At 49.1% G+C, this 20589-nt stretch overlaps 1 protein-coding gene across 1 annotated transcript in view; it reads right to left on the bottom strand.

Annotated features, from left to right (window-relative positions):
* Positions 1-20589, bottom strand: part of GUCY2C (guanylate cyclase 2C) — a 552042-nt gene that overhangs the window by 256292 nt on the left and 275161 nt on the right. The window contains exons 10-11 of the mRNA XM_073644175.1: positions 9748-9859; positions 9579-9660 (exon numbers count right to left, since the gene is read on the bottom strand). Of these exons, the coding sequence (XP_073500276.1) occupies positions 9579-9660; positions 9748-9859 (194 nt within the window). The remainder of the gene's footprint in view (positions 1-9578; positions 9661-9747; positions 9860-20589) is intronic.

Below are 20589 nucleotides of genomic sequence, written 5' to 3'. Positions count from 1 at the left end.
CTGTTAACAGATGACGGACCTTAGTGGGGGCTTGCTTTTTTTTAGATTGAGTTGAAGCTTTTGTTGGGAACAGTTTACATAACATTTGGGATCACATTTATCCTGTGGCCTACGCTGAGCTCTTACATCAGGGTTTCCATCTAAATCTCAGAGTGATGTGATTTGGATGAAACCCCTGAGGGATCCATTCACTATAATGAGGCAGCAGAGTTACTTTGGACTCCGTCTGGCCTCTGTTGAGCGGTGTCCTTCTTTTCAGATGTTCACACAACTGTGGCAGACCACGCTTTTAGGCATGCTTAAAAAGACGGGACACCGCAGAATCATAGGCCAGACGGCATCTACAGTGTCTCCATCTGCCTCATTATAGGGAACCTTCTGCTGGGGGTTCCATCTGAATCACATATTTCAGAGATTTACACGGAAACTTCAGTGTAAGTGTGACACCCCAGGGGTCTGGTTGCCACAGTGATAGAGATATTACGTCTGAGAGCAGGTGGGAGGTCTCTTGGTCAGGAATCCTATGCATGCCACACCTCCTGCCCAGTCCTGGGAGGGGAAGAACTTCCCCTATATAAACCTAGGGCTGAGGCAGGGTTAGTGAGTAGAGAAGAAGTAGAGACAGAGAAAAGAAGCAAATATAGGAATAGAACATCAGGAGCTCTGTGGGAGCAGTGTTACAAGGAGTCAGGGGCTGGCAGCTGCAGAGCTCGCCCTGACTGAGAAGATTTCTTACCGGACCCGGAGTCCGAGGCTGTGGGGACTAATCTCTACCCAGCAGCAGAAACCGACCGGCAGGGGATTGCAGGTCCTCTGGCCCAGAAACCCGAAGGCACGGTCACACGCGTGGGACCAGCACCGCCATCGTGGAGCGGAAGCCATTAGAAGGCCCCGAGTCACCGGCCATACGGGTGAGCACCACACGGTACACTCAGGGACGTGGGCTACTTTTACCCGCCTCTAGCAAAGTAGCCAGAAGAGTACAGTTAGTTGGGAAGGCCTACAACTCCGCCTGGCCAGGGGAGATCCCATCTGCTCAAGGACTGACCAGGCCCCGATTGCTAGCAAGTACTCCGGGAGGGTCTATCTTTGTCACCAGTAAAGACCCTGAACTACACCGCATCGTCTCTGAGTGGTTCCTGCTACCCCTATCATCCACGTCGGCTGCCCTGAGGCCATACCCCTCCCGTTGGGGGTTATACCATCCACGCTGCACCATCCTTCCACCGGCCTCAGCGGTCTGCCCTGCAGCGGCAGCTCCATAGCTGCATTCAACGGGTGGCGTAGTCATCCACCATCTACTGCTAATAGACTGCCACTTAGTCTGACTCCCTGGGCACGGACCGGGTCATCGCCACGAGACTACTACCCCCATCTGATCCGGCCCCGGGTAGGCTCCCGCGTGCGCAACGCAGCGCGACTCAGGCCCAGGGGCGCGTCAACTTTTGGCGTAGTCGGCAGGATTTCGTGCCCGCAACCACCGGGTACTGCGTGCCTGAAAAAGAGACTTTTAAAACTTACCATCCGTGAAGTTTTCCCGCCATCCGGCGCCATCTTCAGCCTTCTTCCCGCCATCCGTGAGGTTTTCCCGCCATCCGGCGCCATCTTCAGCCTTCTTCCCGCCATCCGTGGAGTTTTCCCGCCGTTGGCCGCCATCTTGAAGACGCCGCGCGGGAAGAAGAGGGGCGTGGACTCCGAAAGCGCGCGATAACTGAAGCCCCGCCTCACGTCCGGACGTTGCGTAAGGTCCTGGAAGGAGCCCAGCAGACGCCGACGTCACAGGAGCGCGACGGAAGGTCCTCAACCCTGACGATCCACTGCGGAGCCGCGGCCTACGGAAGAGGATCATCGCAAGGTAGGCCACGGTCCACTAGGGGGGAGAAGGATGTCGGATACGGAGGAGAGCTTCACCGCTCCAACCCCCGCCAGCGCCACCGCTGTTGCGGTCATGCCTTTCACCATGCCCTATATCCCGGGGGCGGCCTGGCTACCCCAGTACTCAGGGGAGTCACATACCCTGCAGGACTTTAGAGAAAAACTGGATAGCCTCTTCCAGGTGTACCCCCTCACAGAAGAGCAAAAAGTAAGCATCCTGGTGGCCCAATTAACCGGGGCAGCCCAAAGGGAGGTAAAGTCCTGGCCACCTGGGGGGAGGACTGTCGCAGGGATACTAACCCGGCTGAGGGACACCTTTGATACCCGCACTTCAGCCGAGATCAAGCTCAGATTCTACGGGTGCAAACAGCGGGCACATGAGAGTAAAAGGGACTATGCATTAAACCTACAAGAAGCCCTGAGAGCCATTAAGCAGACCGACCCTGACGGCGTGGGAGACGAGGACAGGCTGTTAACTGAACAATTTATAGAGGGTTTATATTGCAATGCCCACCGAACCCAGTTGCGGGCAATGGCCTTACAGGACCCTCATCTGGGATTTGCACAGTTCAAGGACAGAGCCATCCGGGTGCTCCAAGAACCGGCACCAGGTGGCGTTGTGACCCACAGACGCCCCACTACCACTTACCACCAGGAGGCGGCGCCCTTGTCGGCAGGGCCTGTGGGAGCTGATGCGCAGGCTTTGAACAATGACTCGGCTCCAGACCTGCACCATCAGGTCCAAGAGCTAGCTAAAAGCGTTGCTGCTTTAACCCGAACTGTGCAGTCTTTACAGGTTTCCACTCCAGGGAAGCTCCAGCTGGCATCCGGACCGGAGGACATCCCGTGGCGTCGACCAAGGAGGACCCCACCGGCCAGAAGAAGACCCAGCGACCGATACAACGAGGACGGACGACCCATCTGCCGCCGCTGTAATCAACCCGGACATATGGCAAGGTACTGTCCTTTAAACTGGCACAACCTAGGGTAGAGGGCCAACCCCTAGGAAAAAGATCATCAGGCCCATCGAACTGGCGCGACAAATATGTGGGAGGACGTCCAGTCTTGCCTGTGGTACTGGATGGCATTCCTATGAGTGCCCTACTGGACACCGGGTCACAGGTCACCACCATCCCGTACGTGCTCTTCAAGCAGTACTGGAATGACTCGGATATTACCCGCTACCCTGACGACGACTTGAGTATCATCGCCAGCAATGGTCAGCCCGTGCCACAGATCGGATTTAAAGAGGTGACCATTAAAATTGGTAGAGTTGAACTGGCAGCACAGGGACTGATCATTGTAGACATTGACAAACACGAGAGTCACCCAAAGATAACTCTAGGAACTAATGTAATTGAAAATTGTCTTGCAGAGGTGATTTTCCTTTTACAGCAGGTTGCCAAGACCGCCAGCTCCGGCGAGCAGCGAGTGCTCCAAAAAGAGATCCGGGCACTGATGCGACGGCAACAGGTGGAACTCTCCGGCGGTGAGATTGGTAGCGTGAGAATGTGTGACCCTTTCCCTATTGCCATGCCCCCAAAAAGTGAAATGATGATTTGGTGCCGGGCAGCTATTGGTCTGAGAGGTAGAGATTACCAGGCAATGGTAGAACCAGTTTACTCAGACAGTAGGCCCACCATCTTGACAGCACGGGGGGTGGTTAATGTACGCCATGGGAGGGTGCCCGTTCGCATAATCAATATCGGGAAGAGGGAAGTGTACCTGCCCCGGTATGCCACGCTAGCCAAATTATATACCATTAACCAAAATGCTATACAATCTGTGGAACCCTTGCCTCCATCTCACCCGGAGGAAGGTAACGGCTCTAAGAAAACAATGGAGGACTGGTGTCAGCAACTACATTTGGGTACTGACTCCACTCCCTCACACCAGAAACAGGGAGTCTATCGGGTGGTTCAAGAGTACGAGAGAGTGTTTAGTAAACACCCGTTAGACTTCGGGCGAGTCAAGGGGGTAGAACACCACATCCCCACGGGAGACCATCCTCCAATAAAAGAGAGGTATCGACCCGTACCCCCTGCAAACTACCAACACGCCAAGGGGATGCTTAGAGACATGAAGGAGGCTGGGGTGATCAGGGATAGCTGTAGCCCCTGGGCAGCTCCACTAGTCTTAGTCAAAAAGAAAGACAACACCATGAGGATGTGTGTAGATTACCGGAAAATCAACCGTATCACACACAAAGATGCGTACCCCTTACCAAGGATAGAGGAGTCTTTGGCTGCTTTAAGATCTGCTAACTTCTTCTCTACCTTGGATCTCACTAGTGGGTACTGGCAGGTTCCTGTAGCAGAGGCGGACCGGGAGAAGACCGCATTCACCACCCCGATGGGACTTAGCGAGTTTACCTGTATGCCGTTCGGACTCTGCAACGCACCAGGAACCTTCCAACGATTAAAGGAGTGCTGTCTGGGCCACAGAAACTTCGAGACGGTCCTGTTGTACCTGGACGATGTCATCGTATATTCTAAGACTTATGAGGACCACCTGAAACACCTGGCGGAAGTGTTCGAAGCTCTGGCAAGCTACGGCCTAAAGGTGAAACCCTCCAAGTGTCACCTCCTGAAACCAAAGGTGCAGTACCTGGGACACGTGGTGAGCGCTGACGGAGTGGCTCCCGACCCTGATAAGATCACCGCAATTAAGGAATGGCCAAGTCCCTCCAGTGTAAAGGAAGTGCGGCAGTTTCTCGGGTTGGTAGGCTACTACCGCAGGTTCATCCCCGGTTTCACCAAAAAGGCAGCTCCTATGCAAGACCTCCTGATAGGCCAGTCCCGGAAGGCCAAGAACCAGAAGCCGCCCTTCAAATGGGAGAAGTTGGAGGAAGAGTCCTTCCGCCAGCTGAAGATGGCCCTCACGGGGGATGAAATCCTGGCTTACCCGGATTACAGCCAGCCCTTTATCCTCTACACCGACGCAAGTAACATCGGGCTAGGAGCCGTGCTGTCCCAGATCCAGCAGGGGAAAGAGCGAGTAATCGCTTACGCCAGCCGAAAACTGCGACCCACCGAAAGAAACCCTGAGAATTACAGCTCATTTAAGCTAGAGTTCCTGGCAGTGGTGTGGGCAGTCACCGAACGCTTTAAGCACTACCTCGCTTCTTCCCGGTTCGTCGTGTACACGGATAACAACCCGTTGACACACCTGGACACGGCAAGACTCGGTGCCCTAGAGCAGAGATGGATGGCCCGCCTGTCCAACTACGAGTTCACCATCAAATACCGGGCAGGACGCTCCAATACCAACGCGGACGCCCTGTTCAGGATGCCAAACCTACCGGACGTAGGAGAAGATCCAGAGGGACTGGAAGAAGTCGAACTCCCCGCGTTTCACCGTCATGGGACTATCCAGTATTCCCATCGGGAAAGGAGTAAGCAAGGCGCTACGCTTAACCCCTTACCTCACTACAACTGGGCGGAAACGCAGGACAGTGACCCTGCCGTCCGGCTGGTGAAGGAGATGCTGACTCGGCCAACGGCTCGCCTTGACCCAGACGCTCCGGAGGAAGCCAAGCAACTGTGGGCAGAAAAGAGTAGACTGTTCCTTTACAAGGGGAAATTGTGCCGCAGAATGGTTAACTCCCGGACGCATGAACTAATCTGGCAAGTAGTGGTGCCATGAAGAGACGCAGCCATGGTGATGGAGGCATACCACGACGGGGCTGGACACTTCGGATGGAAGAAGCTGGAGTTCCTGCTGCGCGAGCGGTTCCACTGGGTAGGCATGAGGGGAACCATCGAGAGGTGGTGCAGAGACTGTGGCCCGTGCAACCTAAGAAGGAAGGACCGTGCCAGCCAGAAGACTCCCCTGCAGTCCATCGTCACCCGGCAACCGTTGGAACTGGTAGCCTTGGATCATGTAAAACTGACCCCAAGCAGAAGTGGCTACCTCTACGCACTAACCATCGTGGATCACTACTCCCGGTTCTTGGTTGTCGTCCCCGTCAAGGACTTAACAGCTCGAACAGCAGCTAGAGCCTTCCAGCAGCATTTCTGCCGTCCACACGGGTACCCGGACCAAGTGTTGACAGACCAGGGACCTGCCTTTGAAGCGGAGGTCTTCCAAGAATTCTGCACTCTGTATGGCTGCCGGAAGATAAGGACGACACCCTATCATCCGCAAACTAATGGACTTTGTGAGAAAATGAACCAGGTGGTAATGGATCTTCTGAAAACGTTGACCCTGGAAGAACGCGGTCTGTGGCCTGAGAAACTGCCCGATCTGGTGGACCTATACAACCACATCCCGGTAGGTTCCACCAACTGTACCCCGGCTTACCTAATGAGGGCGAGACCTGGTAAGTTACCTGTTGACCTGGAAATGGGAGTCCTGACACCCGAGGACACTTCACCAGAAGCAGACTGGGACACAGAGGCAGCAGCAGTACCGGAGAGTACAGGAGAGCGTGGAGCGAAGTCTCTGTCAGGCTAGGGAAAGACAAGAGAAAACTTACAACCAGTATGCTCCCGCTGTTCCCCTGGTACCCGGAGAGCAGGTCTTGAAGAGAAAAAGACGGCTCCACAAGTTGGACGACCAGTGGGAGAAGGACCCGTACACCGTACTGCCCTCAAGCCACGACAACCCAAAGGTCTGTACCATCAGTAAAGATGGAGGTGAAACCACAACCATTGTATCCCGGGATCACCTGAAGAAGTGTCCCGAACAGCTACGGAACCCTGAAGAGGAACAAGAAGACCCTCGACCCGTAGAGGAAAGGGAAGACATGGTTAGTACTGTGCTCGGAGACTTCCCTCGGTCTTGGACTCAAGTCAATGGCGCAGTTGTGGTACCCGTACTCACCTTCCTCCAACCAGCATCCCAAGCACCTACGGAGCAACAGGTAGAGCTGGAAGAGCAGCCGGTCCAGGAGGCAGAAGACTCCACACAAGCAGAACAGGAGGATCAACCCTCTGCTTATAGTGAGCCTGCCGTACCCCTAGTGAGCCAAGGAGCCGGTAGACAGCTGCCCAGTTTACCCTTGACAGCTCTTACACCCTGTAGTTCAGGGCTAGACAGTCAGCTCCGTAGGTCCACTAGGGCCACTAGAGGCCAGTTACCCGCACGTTGGAGGATTTGAAATGTATAAATTGTTTTATTTGTGGTTACCTGTTTTTCTTGTTGCTTGTGTATAATTATGTGTTTCTAGTTGTTTATAGGAGTCTTTGGTGGATTTACCGGGAATCCTTTGTACATAGTTGGAGCGTAACCCAGGACAGACTAAAGACTGTTAAGGACTCGGGGCAGGACAGACCCCTACCTGGTTACGTCTCCCTGTTTTGGTGAAATGGACACCTTGCTTTCTTCAAAGACTGCACCCGGTTACGGACATGCCGTGACCACCTTTATGTGTTTCTTTATTGTATTGTTATTGTTATACCTCGTTATGTTTTTCCAAAAATATGTTTAGTCCCGGAGTACTAAATTTCACTAGGGGGGAATGTGACACCCCAGGGGTCTGGTTGCCACAGTGATAGAGATATTACGTCTGAGAGCAGGTGGGAGGTCTCTTGGTCAGGAATCCTATGCATGCCACACCTCCTGCCCAGTCCTGGGAGGGGAAGAACTTCCCCTATATAAACCTAGGGCTGAGGCAGGGTTAGTGAGTAGAGAAGAAGTAGAGACAGAGAAAAGAAGCAAATATAGGAACAGAACATCAGGAGCTCTGTGGGAGCAGTGTTACAAGGAGTCAGGGGCTGGCAGCTGCAGAGCTCGCCCTGACTGAGAAGATTTCTTACCGGACCCGGAGTCCGAGGCTGTGGGGACTAATCTCTACCCAGCAGCAGAAACCGACCGGCAGGGGATTGCAGGTCCTCTGGCCCAGAAACCCGAAGGCACGGTCACACGCGTGGGACCAGCACCGCCATCGTGGAGCGGAAGCCATTAGAAGGCCCCGAGTCACCGGCCATACGGGTGAGCACCACACGGTACACTCAGGGACGTGGGCTACTTTTACCCGCCTCTAGCAAAGTAGCCAGAAGAGTACAGTTAGTTGGGAAGGCCTACAACTCCGCCTGGCCAGGGGAGATCCCATCTGCTCAAGGACTGACCAGGCCCCGATTGCTAGCAAGTACTCCGGGAGGGTCTATCTTTGTCACCAGTAAAGACCCTGAACTACACCGCATCGTCTCTGAGTGGTTCCTGCTACCCCCATCATCCACGTCGGCTACCCTGAGGCCATACCCCTCCCGTTGGGGGTTATACCATCCACGCTGCACCATCCTTCCACCGGCCTCAGCGGTCTGCCCTGCAGCGGCAGCTCCATAGCTGCATTCAACGGGTGGCGTAGTCATCCACCATCTACTGCTAATAGACTGCCACTTAGTCTGACTCCCTGGGCACGGACCGGGTCATCGCCACGAGACTACTACCCCCATCTGATCCGGCCCCGGGTAGGCTCCCGCGTGCGCAACGCAGCGCGACTCAGGCCCAGGGGCGCGTCATAAGCGCTCAGTGTAGAGAGCAGGATAAATATGTGCCGAGCCTTACTGCGATCTTTGGGAGCCAGAATGAACAAATCAACAGCAGGTGAAGAATGGGTTTTATTTATTTTTTTTACACCGTTCCTTGTGTGGTATAAGTGATTAGACGACTTTATTCTTTAGGTCGGTGTGAGTAGAGCGATACCATATTTATATCTTTTTTTATGTTTGGCTGCTGTCACATATTAAAAGACGCTTTTTTGGGCAAAACAAAGTTTTTGCATTGCCATATTTTGAGAGCTATAATTTTTCTAGATTTTTGCTGACAGAGTCAAGTTAGAGCTTGTTTTTTGAGGGACGAGTTGACGTTTTTATTTGTACCATTTTCGAGTACATGACATTTTTTTATCACTTTCTATTCCGATTTTTGGGAGGCAGAATGAACAAAAAAGAAAAAATAGGAATTGTTTTTTTTTTATGCTGTTCACTGTGTGGTAATAGTGATAAAGCAGCTTTATTCTTTGGTTCAGTATGAATACAGCGATACAACATGTATATCATTTTTATGTTTTGACGCTTTTACGCAACAAAAACCATTTTATAGAAAAAAGATTTGTTTTTGCATCGCTTTAGTCTGAGAGCTACAACTTTTTATTTTTGCGTTGACGGAGCTCTATGGCAGCATTATTTTTTGTGGGACAAGATGACATTTTCAGCTATACCATTTTTATTTACATTCGACATTTTGATTGTGTTTTATTCCACTGTTTGTTCAGCGATATATGATGAAAAATCATAGTTTTATGCCATTTTTGTTTTTTTAAGGTGTTTACTGAAGAGGTTAACTAGTGGGTCAGTTTAATATGTTGGGTTGTTTCGATCGCGGCAATACCAAATATGTGTACTTTATTTGTTTATTTTTGTTTTTACATAAGTAAATGTATTTATTGGATTAGGATTTTTTCTTTATCTTATGATTTTTTTTAAATATTATTACAGTTTTTTAAAACTTTTTTGTTACTTTTTTATCTTGTCCCAGTATGGGACATCAACTTTTCCTGCCCTGACCAGTGATCTAATACTCTGCAAAACTTTTGTTGTTTCCTGTTTATTTGTGTACAGAAATGATAAATCATTATCCTACTTGAATAAAGTGAATACAATATATTTTCAGGTACTGGTGATCACAGGATGTTAAACATTGTGATTCCACATTTTAAGGTCAAACAGCACATTTATCTCTGTGGGATTAACACCTACCTGAATACAAGAAGTGAAATTATAAGAATAAGTATAATAGCTGCGGTTAATGTGAACACTGCGATTGTCATGATATTAGGTCCTATAAAAAAATAAAAATATATATATTTATATATTCACTGTTTTTAACATAGTTGAAAAGAGCACATAATAATTCGGGTACACTTACCACTAGCTGGTACATCACTGGGAAGTTTCTGATTCTTCCATACAAATTCTGGTGCATTGTCAAGTACTTTGGTTCCATTAGTGCTAGTGTCAAACTGGAGATATTCTTTATACTAAACGAAATAGAGAGTTTAATGTAAGTGGAACATTATGTTTGGTGTTCTTTTAGCTATTAGATATAACAGATAAAGGAGTAGATAGAGAGATTAGCAATACAAATATTAACCATAGAAACAATACCCACAGCACAGACAATATCAACTGCACTAACAATACTGAAATCACCAATTATACCAACAAATCTGACTGTACTGACATTATCAACTATACCAAGTATACTTACAGTACTGATATTACCAACTATACCAACAATACTGACAGTACTGACATTACCAACTATACTAACAATACTGACATTACTAATTATACCAATAATACCAACTGTATTTACAATGCCAACTATACCAAGAATATCGACAGTACTGACAATACCAACTATACCAATAATATCAATAGTACTGACATTACCAACTATACCAAGAATACTTACAGTACTGACATTACCAACTATACTAAGAATACTTACAGTGTAGCATCGGCGTCTCTGCCTCCTTCCGGGCAGAGACGCCGTTCCCCTCACCGCCGCGGTCCAGGTCCAGCATCCTCCCGCTCCCCTGCTGCTGTGGCGCGCACCGCACGCAGCTTCCTGAGCTCTGTGCTTAGGGCGTGTGCGCACACTTCCTCCCTCTTAAAGGGGCCGCGTGCACCGTCCTATAGAGTTCCCGGCCAATGGCCGGAGGACTTGCTCTATATAAGGCACCTCCTCCAATATGGAGGTGCCTGTGCAAGGTTATTGTTCCATGTGCTAAACACTTGCTCCAGCCCTCAGGTCCCACTGCCTGTCAGTCCTGCCAGCCAGTCTGTCTGTCAGTCAGTCCAGCCCGCCAGTCTTTCTAACAGTTCTGTCCTCCAGTATGTCTACAGTTGTATCCGCCAGCCTGCTTATCTGGAGCACCTGCCTGTGACCTGCCATGCCCGCCAGCCTACCTACCTGGAGCACCTGCCGTGCATGCCAGCCTACCTACCTGGAGCACCTGCCTGTTACCTGTCATGCCCGCCAGCTTGCCTACCCGGAGCACCCGTCTGGCTATCTGCCAAACCAGCCTGCTCATCTACCTGGTCCACCCGTCAGCCTTCCTGCCATGCTCATCCGCTGTACCGGTCAGTTCCTGCCATCTGACACGTGGGAGACACCTGCTCTCACGCAAGGTCGGTCCCAGAGTGGCACCTGGTCCACCTGCCCGGTTCCTCCCTGGTTCACGGAGTCTACTAAGCCACCGTGTGACCTTGGTCGGGCCGAGTAGGCACTTAGTCACGTCCCTCTGGTCCCTCCTTGCACCAAAACACAGAGGATCCACCACCCGGACCCGTAACATACAGAAAATGACATTACCAACTATACCAAGAATACTTACAGTACTGACATTACCAACATTGACAAATCCCCCAGCCCAGATGGCATTCATCCATGGATACTGAGGAAATTGAGCGCATAATTGACAGACAAATGTATCTCATATTCTTAGGCTATGTGCCCATGAAGCAGAAATGCTCTGGATTTTTCCTGAGCGTTTCTGCATCTCCCTGGCAGAAAAAACGCATGCGGATTTTACATGCATTTTTTCTGCCAAGTAGAAGCGTTTGTGAAGCGTTTTGATCATGCGATTTCGCATGCGGGTTGTCATGCGCTTTTCCAAGCGATTTTAGCATCACTTGGAAAAGTGCTTGACAACTTGGTCACACTATATAAATCCATGCAACCGGCATGGATTTATATAGTGTGACCAAGTTACAATGCTGCAAATGCAGCATCTATAGTAAAAGAAAGAATAAAAATTATGAAATATAATAAAAAACATTATACTCCCCTTCCGATGGTCCAAGGTCTCCTCCGGTGCGTCCGGTGTCTTCGGCGGCTCGCGGTGATGTAAAAGGACCTTCCATGATGTGATTTAGTCATGTGACCGGTCATGAGACCGCCGACGTCAGCGGTCGCGTGACCTGTCACATGACTAAATGACGTCATGGAAAGTCCTTTTACCACCGCGAGCAGCCAAAGAGCCAGCAGCACCGCTGAGAGCAGACAGGGGGCCATCAGAAGGCAAGTATATGTTTATTTATTTTTTTTAATTCTTTTTTAACTACAGGTACTATGGTACCCGGGTCTGGAGGAGAGTCTCCTCTTCTCCAGACCCGGGTACCATCCGCGTATTGAATCGCATAATATCCGCATGTGTACGTGTAGTCATGCGGATGTTATGCAGTCCAATACAAGTCAATGGCGGCTAAAAAGCTGCAATTCCGCAAAATTAATGGACGTGATGCGGATTTTTCCGCAATGATAATCCGCAGTAGCACAGCACATGCGGATTATCATTGGGGACCATTGAAGACATCTTAACAAGCATTTTTTAAGCGTTTCCGTGGCGGAAATTACGCTGCGGAAATGCTTAAAAAACGCATAGTGGGCACGCAGCCTTAGACTCTCTTGTAACAGGGGTAGAGCCACAGGATTGGAGGATAGCCGATGTGGTACCAATATTTAACAAGGTAAGAAGATGGATCAAGGTAACTACCATCCAGTAAGTCTGACATCGGTAGTGTGCAAAGATTTTGAGGGCAGCATAAAGAGATGATATGCAGAGTTATATCGCAGAAAATAATATAATAAATGATAACTAGCACGGATTTATGAAAGATAAATCGTGTCTAACCAACATGTTGGGGTTCTATGAGGAGGTAAGTGCAAATCTGGATGTTGGTAATGCAGCTGATGTGATTTATCTGGACTTTCCAAAGGCACTTGATACTGTACCACGTAACAGCCTTATACTGGAGCTACAGAAGCAAGGACTTTGGGGAGCTATATGCAGATTGGTAAGGAATTGGCTACATTATAGGAAACAAAGAGTAGTCATAAATAGTACTATCATGAAAGGTGTGAGAAAGACTTAGTGCATCACAAAGAGAAGAGGGAAACGGAGACCAGACTCTAGTGAAAGGGGGGGAGTGGAGACCTCCTAGGCTGATCTAATATCAATCACCCTGTCACCACTAACATCCCTATATTGGTTTTTCACCAATCGCCGCACACGAACCTCGCCCTGTCTTTCCCTGGTGTTTGGCCCTGGCTAGGGAAGGGAGGGGGATGAGCACTAGTCAATCCCCACTGACAACTAAATACAACAAGGGGGAACAAACAAGGGAAGATAGCTTAGCTTTTAGTCGACTTCAGAGAGATGAACACCCATCCTCATAGCTCCAGAGAGGAAGAAGTAATGCACTTGCTCTGAGCTTTCACAAGGGGTAATGTGAGTATCGCCGGCACCTCTCTTTAGCAGACAGCAGGTATTTATAAACCCAGGTCAGTGTGTTAATTAGCAAGAGGAAGGTAGCCGCTGGGTCCTAGAGACACAGCCTCTAAGAAGGTGTCTGTAATGCCAAACAAAGAGATCTCCTGCAACCAACTGCAGGGTAACTGTCTGTCACTTCTGACACACTCGTGACATGTACATTCTCTAAATGGGATATAGTCAGCAGTGGGGTGCCACAGGGATCTGTGCTAGGACCGATTCTTTTTAACCTCTTTATTAATGACTTTGTGGATGTGATTGAGAGTAAAGTGTCAGTCTTTGCTGACGACACCAAGCTATGTAGCACATTAAAATCTGACCTTGACATTACAATATTGCAAAACGATCTGGATTAGATGACTGAATGGGCAAACACTTGGGAAATCAGGTTTAATGTAGATAAATTGCTACACACGCCCGGACTGACTGGCGTGAGCATGGTTAGTGATCCCACTGGACCATGAACCGAGGAGTGCCTGGAGGGGCGTGACTAAGTATCAACTCGGTCCAACCAAGGTCGCACGGAGGCTCAGTCGACTCCGTGAACCAGGGAGGAACCGAGCAGAGGGACCAGGTGCTACTCCAGGTCAGACCCCGGTCACAGCTGTTGACCCACACTGGGGAATGTAGGAACAGACAAGTTAGACTGGCATACTGACAGGTGGGTACTGGCAGGCATGGCTGGTATGCAGACAGGTGGGTACTGGCAGGCACGGCTGGTATGCAGACAGGTGGGTACTGGCAGGTAGGAATGCAGGCAGGATAGGGACCAGTACAGACTGGGATACAGGAACAGAGCCGCAGGTGTGGCAGACAAGCAGAGCAAAGCAAAACCCGCAGGTGTGGTAAACGAGCAGAGCAGAGCAAAATCCGCAGGTGTGGTAGACAAGCAGAGCAGAGCAAAACCTGCAGGTGCGGTAGACAAGCAGAGCAGAGCAAAACCTGCAAGTGCGGTAGACAAACAGAGCAGAGCAAAACCCGCAGGTGCGTGAGACAAGCAGAACAGAGCAAAACCCGCAGGTGCGGGAGACAAGCAGAGCAGAGCAAAACACGCAGGTGCAGTAGACAAGCAAAGCAGAGCAAAACCCGCAAGTGCGGTAGGCAAGCAGAGCAGAGCAAAACCTGCAGATGCGGGAGACAAGCAGAGCAGAGCAAAACCTGCAGGTGCGGTAGACAAGCAAAGCAGAGCAAAACCCGCAGGTGCGGTAGACAAGCAGAGCAGAGCAAAACCCGCAGGTGCGGGAGACAAGCAAAGCAGAGCAAAACCCGCAGGTGCGGTAGACAAGCAAAGCAGAGCAAAACCCGCAAGTGCGGTAGGCAAGCAGAGCAGAGCAAAACCTGCAGATGCGGGAGACAAGCAGAGCAGAGCAAAACCTGCAGGTGCGGTAGACAAGCAAAGCAGAGCAAAACCCGCAGGTGCGGTAGACAAGCAGAGCAGAGCAAAACCCGCAGGTGCGGTAGACAAGCAGAGCAGAGCAAAACCCGCAGATGCGGTAGACAAGCAGAGCAGAGCAAAGCCCGCAAGTGCGGTAGACAAGCAGAGCAGAGCAAAACCCGCAGGTGCGGTAAACAAGCAGAGCAGAGCAAAACACGCAGGTGCGGTGGACAAGCAGAGCAGAGCAAAACCGCAGGTGCAGTGGACAAGCGAAGCAGAACAGAGCAGAGCGAAACCGCAGAGCAGAAGGTGCAGGCAGACAGGACAGGTCTCTGTTCACATGGAACAGACTGGGAAACACAGGAAGATAGTTAGAACACAGGAGGTAGATACGGAGGCAGGGAAACGGGACAAGCAGAACCAGGTAGACACAAAGTACTTACAATGAAGTAGCGAGTGGACACAAAACTCACAAACAGAAGTACAGAGACAACGAGTTGGAATTAGGTGCAGGTTCAGACACTGCAGGAAAAGGGCAGGTACGGACATAGAGACAAACAGGTAATGGGCTAGGACACAGTTCAGACAGGAACTGAACCCAGTACAAGATACAGGAACGAGCCTGGGAACTCAGCCCCCAGGGTGGCGGAAACAGACTAGAAGTCACAGATACAGGTAACAGGCCTGGGTATACAGCCCTCAGGGTGGCGTAAACAGACAAGATACAGGACAAGACCTGGCAACTCAGTTGCATAGAACACACTGAAAGAAAGTGTTGCTCAGGCACCTCCTACTGGGTGGAGGGGGTTTAAGTATCCAGTGACTCACAACAATAGGCTGGGGACGCATTAGGAGTGCGCACACAGTAACTACAAGAATCAGACAGTAACTGCGCCGCCGCCCTAAGCAATCAGACAAGAGACATGCACACAGCAGATACTGGAGCAAAGTGTGCAGCCAGGACTGATAGGTAAGATGGCGGCCTTGCATGGTGGGAGGTGGTAAGCCATGCCAGCATGCCGCCAGGTATGTTACATAAATGCAGAGTAATGAACCTAAGATGGAGTAATCCTATTGCTACATATACATTAAATGGGAGTATATTCGGGACTACAGAACAGGAGAAGGACTTGGGTATTCTGGTTACAAGTAAGCTGAGCAGCAGTACTCAATGTCAAGCAGCAGCGACAAAAGTAAACAAGATTTTAGGATGTATGAAAAGAGAGATAAAATCCCGCGATCCCAATGTACTGTTATCCCTTTATAAATCACTGTTGAGGCTACATCTGGAATATGGGATCCTTTTTTGGGCTCCACATTTTAAAAAAGATATTCAGAAGTTAGAGTCAGTTCAAAGGCGTGCAACTAGATTATTACATGGGATGGAAGGCCTCTCATATGATGAGAGGTTGAAAAAATTGAGCTTGTCTAGCTTAGCAAACGACGCCTCAGAGGGGGTCTCATTTGCATGTATAGATATATGTGTGGTCAGTACAAAGGACTACCATATGACTTATTCCTTCCAAATACAATACTAAGGACCAGGGGGCACTCATTACGGGTGGAAGGAAGGCAATTCCGGCCGCTAGACAGGAAAGGGTTCTTTACAGTTAGAGCAGTCAGAATGTGGAATGCCCTACCAGAAGAGGTAGTAATGGCAGACACTGTAACAGCTATTAAAAAGGGCTGGATGATTTCCTCAGTACAAATAATGTGGGTTATAGTTAAATTAGTGACAAACGTACAATTGGGGGAGAAAGGCTGAACTTGATGGACCTAGGTCTTTATTCAACCTATGTAACTATATCAACCATACTGACAGTATTGACAGTAACAATTATACCAATAATACCAGCTGTATTTACAATACCAACTATACCAAGATTACTAACAGTACTGACATTATCAACTATACCAATAATACCAATAGTACTGACATTACCAAGAATACTGACAGTACTGATAATACCAACTACTGTATATCAAGAATACTTACAGTAATGACACTATCAACTATACAAACAGTACTGACAACACCAACTATGCCAACAATACCAACAGTAGTGGCAATACATACAATGCCAATAATACTAACAGTACTGACAAAACCAACTGTGATGCTGAGTCACTTTTCACGAGCAAGCCGTGAGACAGGATAGTCAAGGAGTCCAAAGTCAAAAGCCAGGAGGGTACGTCATAAACAGAGGGAAAAGACAAAGGCGTAGTCAGATAACGTTCCGTTGGTCAGAATACCAGGAGAATAGTGGATTAGAGCAGAAGGTATTAAACAGACAGATGGTCAGAACAAGGTCCAAGGTCAGGCAACAGAAGATCAATACACAGAACACTAGGCACAGAGAAACAAACCTCACACAAGCTGAATGTACATCTGGCAGAGGGGAGAAACAGCCCAGTTAAGTAGCCTGGCAGTCACCTGGAATAAAGAACACCTGGAAATAGCAAGCACCTCCCAATACTAGATTGGACAACAGAGCTGTCAATCAACACACTGACAGCTTCAGCATGCCCCTGTACCAGATTGGATAGCCGAGCTGTCAAAGTACTGGCAGCTCCAGCACGCCCCTGCACCAGATTGGATGGTTGAGCTGTCAGTAACTGCATCCCAGACACACCGAGGGGTGAAACTGTGACAGTACCCCCTCTTCTAAGGTGGGCCGCCGGACCCCCTGGCTTCCCAGGAAACTTTAGATGGAAGGCCCTAACTAACCGATCAGCCTTCACATCTCCAACAGTGACCCAGGATTTATCCTCTGGTCCGTATCCCCTCCAGTGGATGAGTTATTGAAGGGAATTTCGAACCTTACAAGAATCCACAACCCTCTGAACCTCATACTCTTAGCCACCGCCGACTGAAACTAGAGGAAGCGGGGATGAGGGAGACAATACCAAAGGGACAAGCTTCTTTAATATTGATTTATAGAAGACGTTAGGGATGCGAAGGGATGGGGGAAGCTTTAATCTGCATGCCACTGGATTGATCACCGCTAGGATCTCATATGGACCAATAAACTTTGGACCCAACTTTTCCAATAGCACTATAAGTTTAATGTTCCTGGATAACAACCAAACCTTATCCCCGATCTTAAAAACAGGACCCACTGAACGTCTATCAGCCTTCTGTTTTTGACGAATCTGAGCAATCCTAATATTATTTTGAACCTCCTTCCAGACATCCCCAAGTCTTCGTATGGCAATTTCCACCCCAGGACATTCAGAACTAATCCTAAAAAATTCACCAAAATGGGGATGAAAACCATAATTACAGAAAAACGGAGAGGTTCCAGTAGACTGATTCTCTCGACTGTTAAATGCAAACTCAGCGAGAGGTAAAAATGAAGTCCAGTCCTACTGCTGAGCTGCCACAAAGCACCTTAAAATTTGTTCCAAAGATTGATTTGTCCTCTCAGTCTGACCGTTTGTCTCGGGGTGGTAAGCAGATGAAAATGACAAGTCACTCCCGAGTTTACTACAAAAAGCCCTCCAGAATTTAGAGACAAACTGTACTCCCCTATCCGACACAATGTTAAGATGGATTCCATGTAACCTTACAGTATGAGAAGTAAACAACGTAGAGAGTTTCTGCATTGGGTAATCCTGACAAAGGAACAAAATTAGCTTGTTTGCTGAATCAGTCAACTACCACCCATATAGCAGTGTTTCCACCAGACAGAGGCAAATCCGTGATGAAATCCATGGACAAGTGAGTCCATGGTCTTTCTGGAATTGTCGAAGAAGACAATTTCCCGGCCGGCCGGCCGGCTGGCTATGACTGACTTTAGAGCGTGTGCAGACTTCACAGACAGATACAAAATGTTAGATATGTCTTTACATTTAGCAGTAACCCCAGGTTAACCACTCAAGACGGAATCATGAAATTCCTGTAACACACGCAATCTTAGGTACACAGGCACAAATAATTTAGATCCTGGAGTAGCAATCCTGGAGCCAATGACTGGGTTTTACGGATCTCCTCCTCCAATTCTGAGGTTACCATAGAAACCACAATACCCTGAGGAATAATGGAGGATGGAGGTTCTGGAGGAGAAACTGAATTGAGACTACGAGATAATGCGTCAGCTTTCACATTCTTAGACCCCAGCCTAAATGTAATCGAAAAATTAAACTGTCACGATTGCTGCATTCTGTGTGGGATTGCTATGCTGTCCTACTGAACTGGTTCTTGAACTGTGTTTTGATGGACTGCTCGGCTGTCCAATCCTGTGAGTGGCTAGTTGGGCTCTCATTGCTTTGATTGACAGCTCAGCTGTCCAATCTTTGACTGGGATTTGCAGGGCAGTCTCCAGGTGTTCAGTGTTCTGGAGATTGCCCAAGCTATTTAACTGATCTGACTGCCCCTGCCAGACGTAATTTGTGCTTCCTGGTGAGTGTTTGCCTCATTCCTTTGTTCTGTGTTCTGATCTTCTGCTGCCTGACCCTTTGGACCGTGTTCTGACTACCCCCTTGTCTTGCCTTTTGGCTTTGTTCTGCTCTCTCTTGATATTGACCGTGGACTGTGACCTGACTTACGCATCTGTCTTTTACCTTGGTATCTACGGGCTCTCTTGCTATTGACCTCGGAACGTCTGACTATCCGCCTCACGGTCGCTCCATGAGTTAGTGACTAGCGTCACATTACGTTTGACCCAGATGGTTCAGGATCTGGCCAGGAATCTCCAGAGGCTAGAATCCTCACAGTCCCAGCTGCAGGGTCAGTTTAGTACTCTGGGTGTGTCCCAAAGCTCTCCGTCAGCGACAGTAGTTATGTCTTCTGGACCTACTGACGTACAGTTGACCTCCCCCGAACCAGTTGTGGCACTTCCTGACAAATTCTTGGGGGGAAGGGATCAATTTAGGGTGTTCAAGGAAAGCTGTATATTATATTTTACTCTGCGACCCCAGTCTTGTGGGGATGAGTCCCAGCGGGTGGGTATAATCATGTCCCTATTGAGTGGGGGTCCTCAGACTTGGGCATTTTCTTTGTCCCCACTAGCCCCAGAATGGTCTTCTGTCGACGCCTTTTTTGATGCTTTAGGGATGATTTATGACGAACCTGACAGGGTCCAGGTCGCAGAGGCTAAAATCACGAACCTGAGCAGGGGGGCCGCACCGCTGAGGATTATAGTTCGGAGCTCCGGCAATTGTCCTCTGAGGTTTTTTGGAATGATGCTGCTCTCAGGTGACAGTTTCACCGTGGCCTTACGGATACTCTTAAGGACGCTATGGCCTTGCATCCTCCACCCCTGTTTTTGGCGGAGGCTATGACTCAGGCCATTTGTATGAACCGCAGGATTCGGGAGAGAACTAATGAGCAAAAAGGGGTTTCGGTCATTCCTTCTGAGCCTTTTTCCTTACCTGAGATGGAATCAATGGAGGATGGAGCAGCCAGCTCTCGGACCGTGGAGAGGAAACGTCGGCGCAATCTCGGACTCTGCTTCTACTGTGGTCGCGCTGGACATTATCTCAAGGACTGCTCAACTTGCCCTCAAGCAAATAAGTCGTCAGGAAACGCCTAAGCCTGGTTGATTGTCGAAGAGATCACCCAGGATACCAGGTACCTTTTTACTCCTCAGATAAAGTACTGTTGAACGTGAAACTATGTTTTCAGAACCTATCGTTATCTGCACTTGCTTTCATTGACTGTGGGTCTGCTGCAAACTTTATTGATTCTGGACTGGTTCTTAAATTAGGATTAGGGACAGTTAGATTGGAAAGACCCATTCAGATTGTCGCCATTGACAAAACACCGTTACTCCAGAACTTTGTCCAACTGGTAACAGTGGAAATCACACTAAGAGTGGGAACACTGCACTATGAGTCCATCTCCTGTTATGTGTTGGATAATTTACCTGCTGGGTTGGTGTTGGGGTTTCCTTGGGTGCATGTTCACAATCCTGTAATCGATTGGTGGCAAAAAGATATTGTTAAATTGAGCCCCAACTGCCATGAAAAATGTATTCGTTCTGTGCAAATTTGCTCCGCTAGTCTGGAGGGTCTAGGGGCGTACCTGAAAGATTTCGGAGATGTGTTCTCGAAT

This window comes from Phyllobates terribilis, unplaced genomic scaffold (genome assembly GCF_046119375.1).
Source record: "Phyllobates terribilis strain yellow unplaced genomic scaffold, ASM4611937v1 Scaffold_8__6_contigs__length_399053987, whole genome shotgun sequence".
Lineage (NCBI taxonomy): Eukaryota > Metazoa > Chordata > Amphibia > Anura > Dendrobatidae > Phyllobates > Phyllobates terribilis.
Note: the sequence above shows the minus strand (reverse complement) of the source record. Positions and strands in the feature narration are given on the sequence as shown.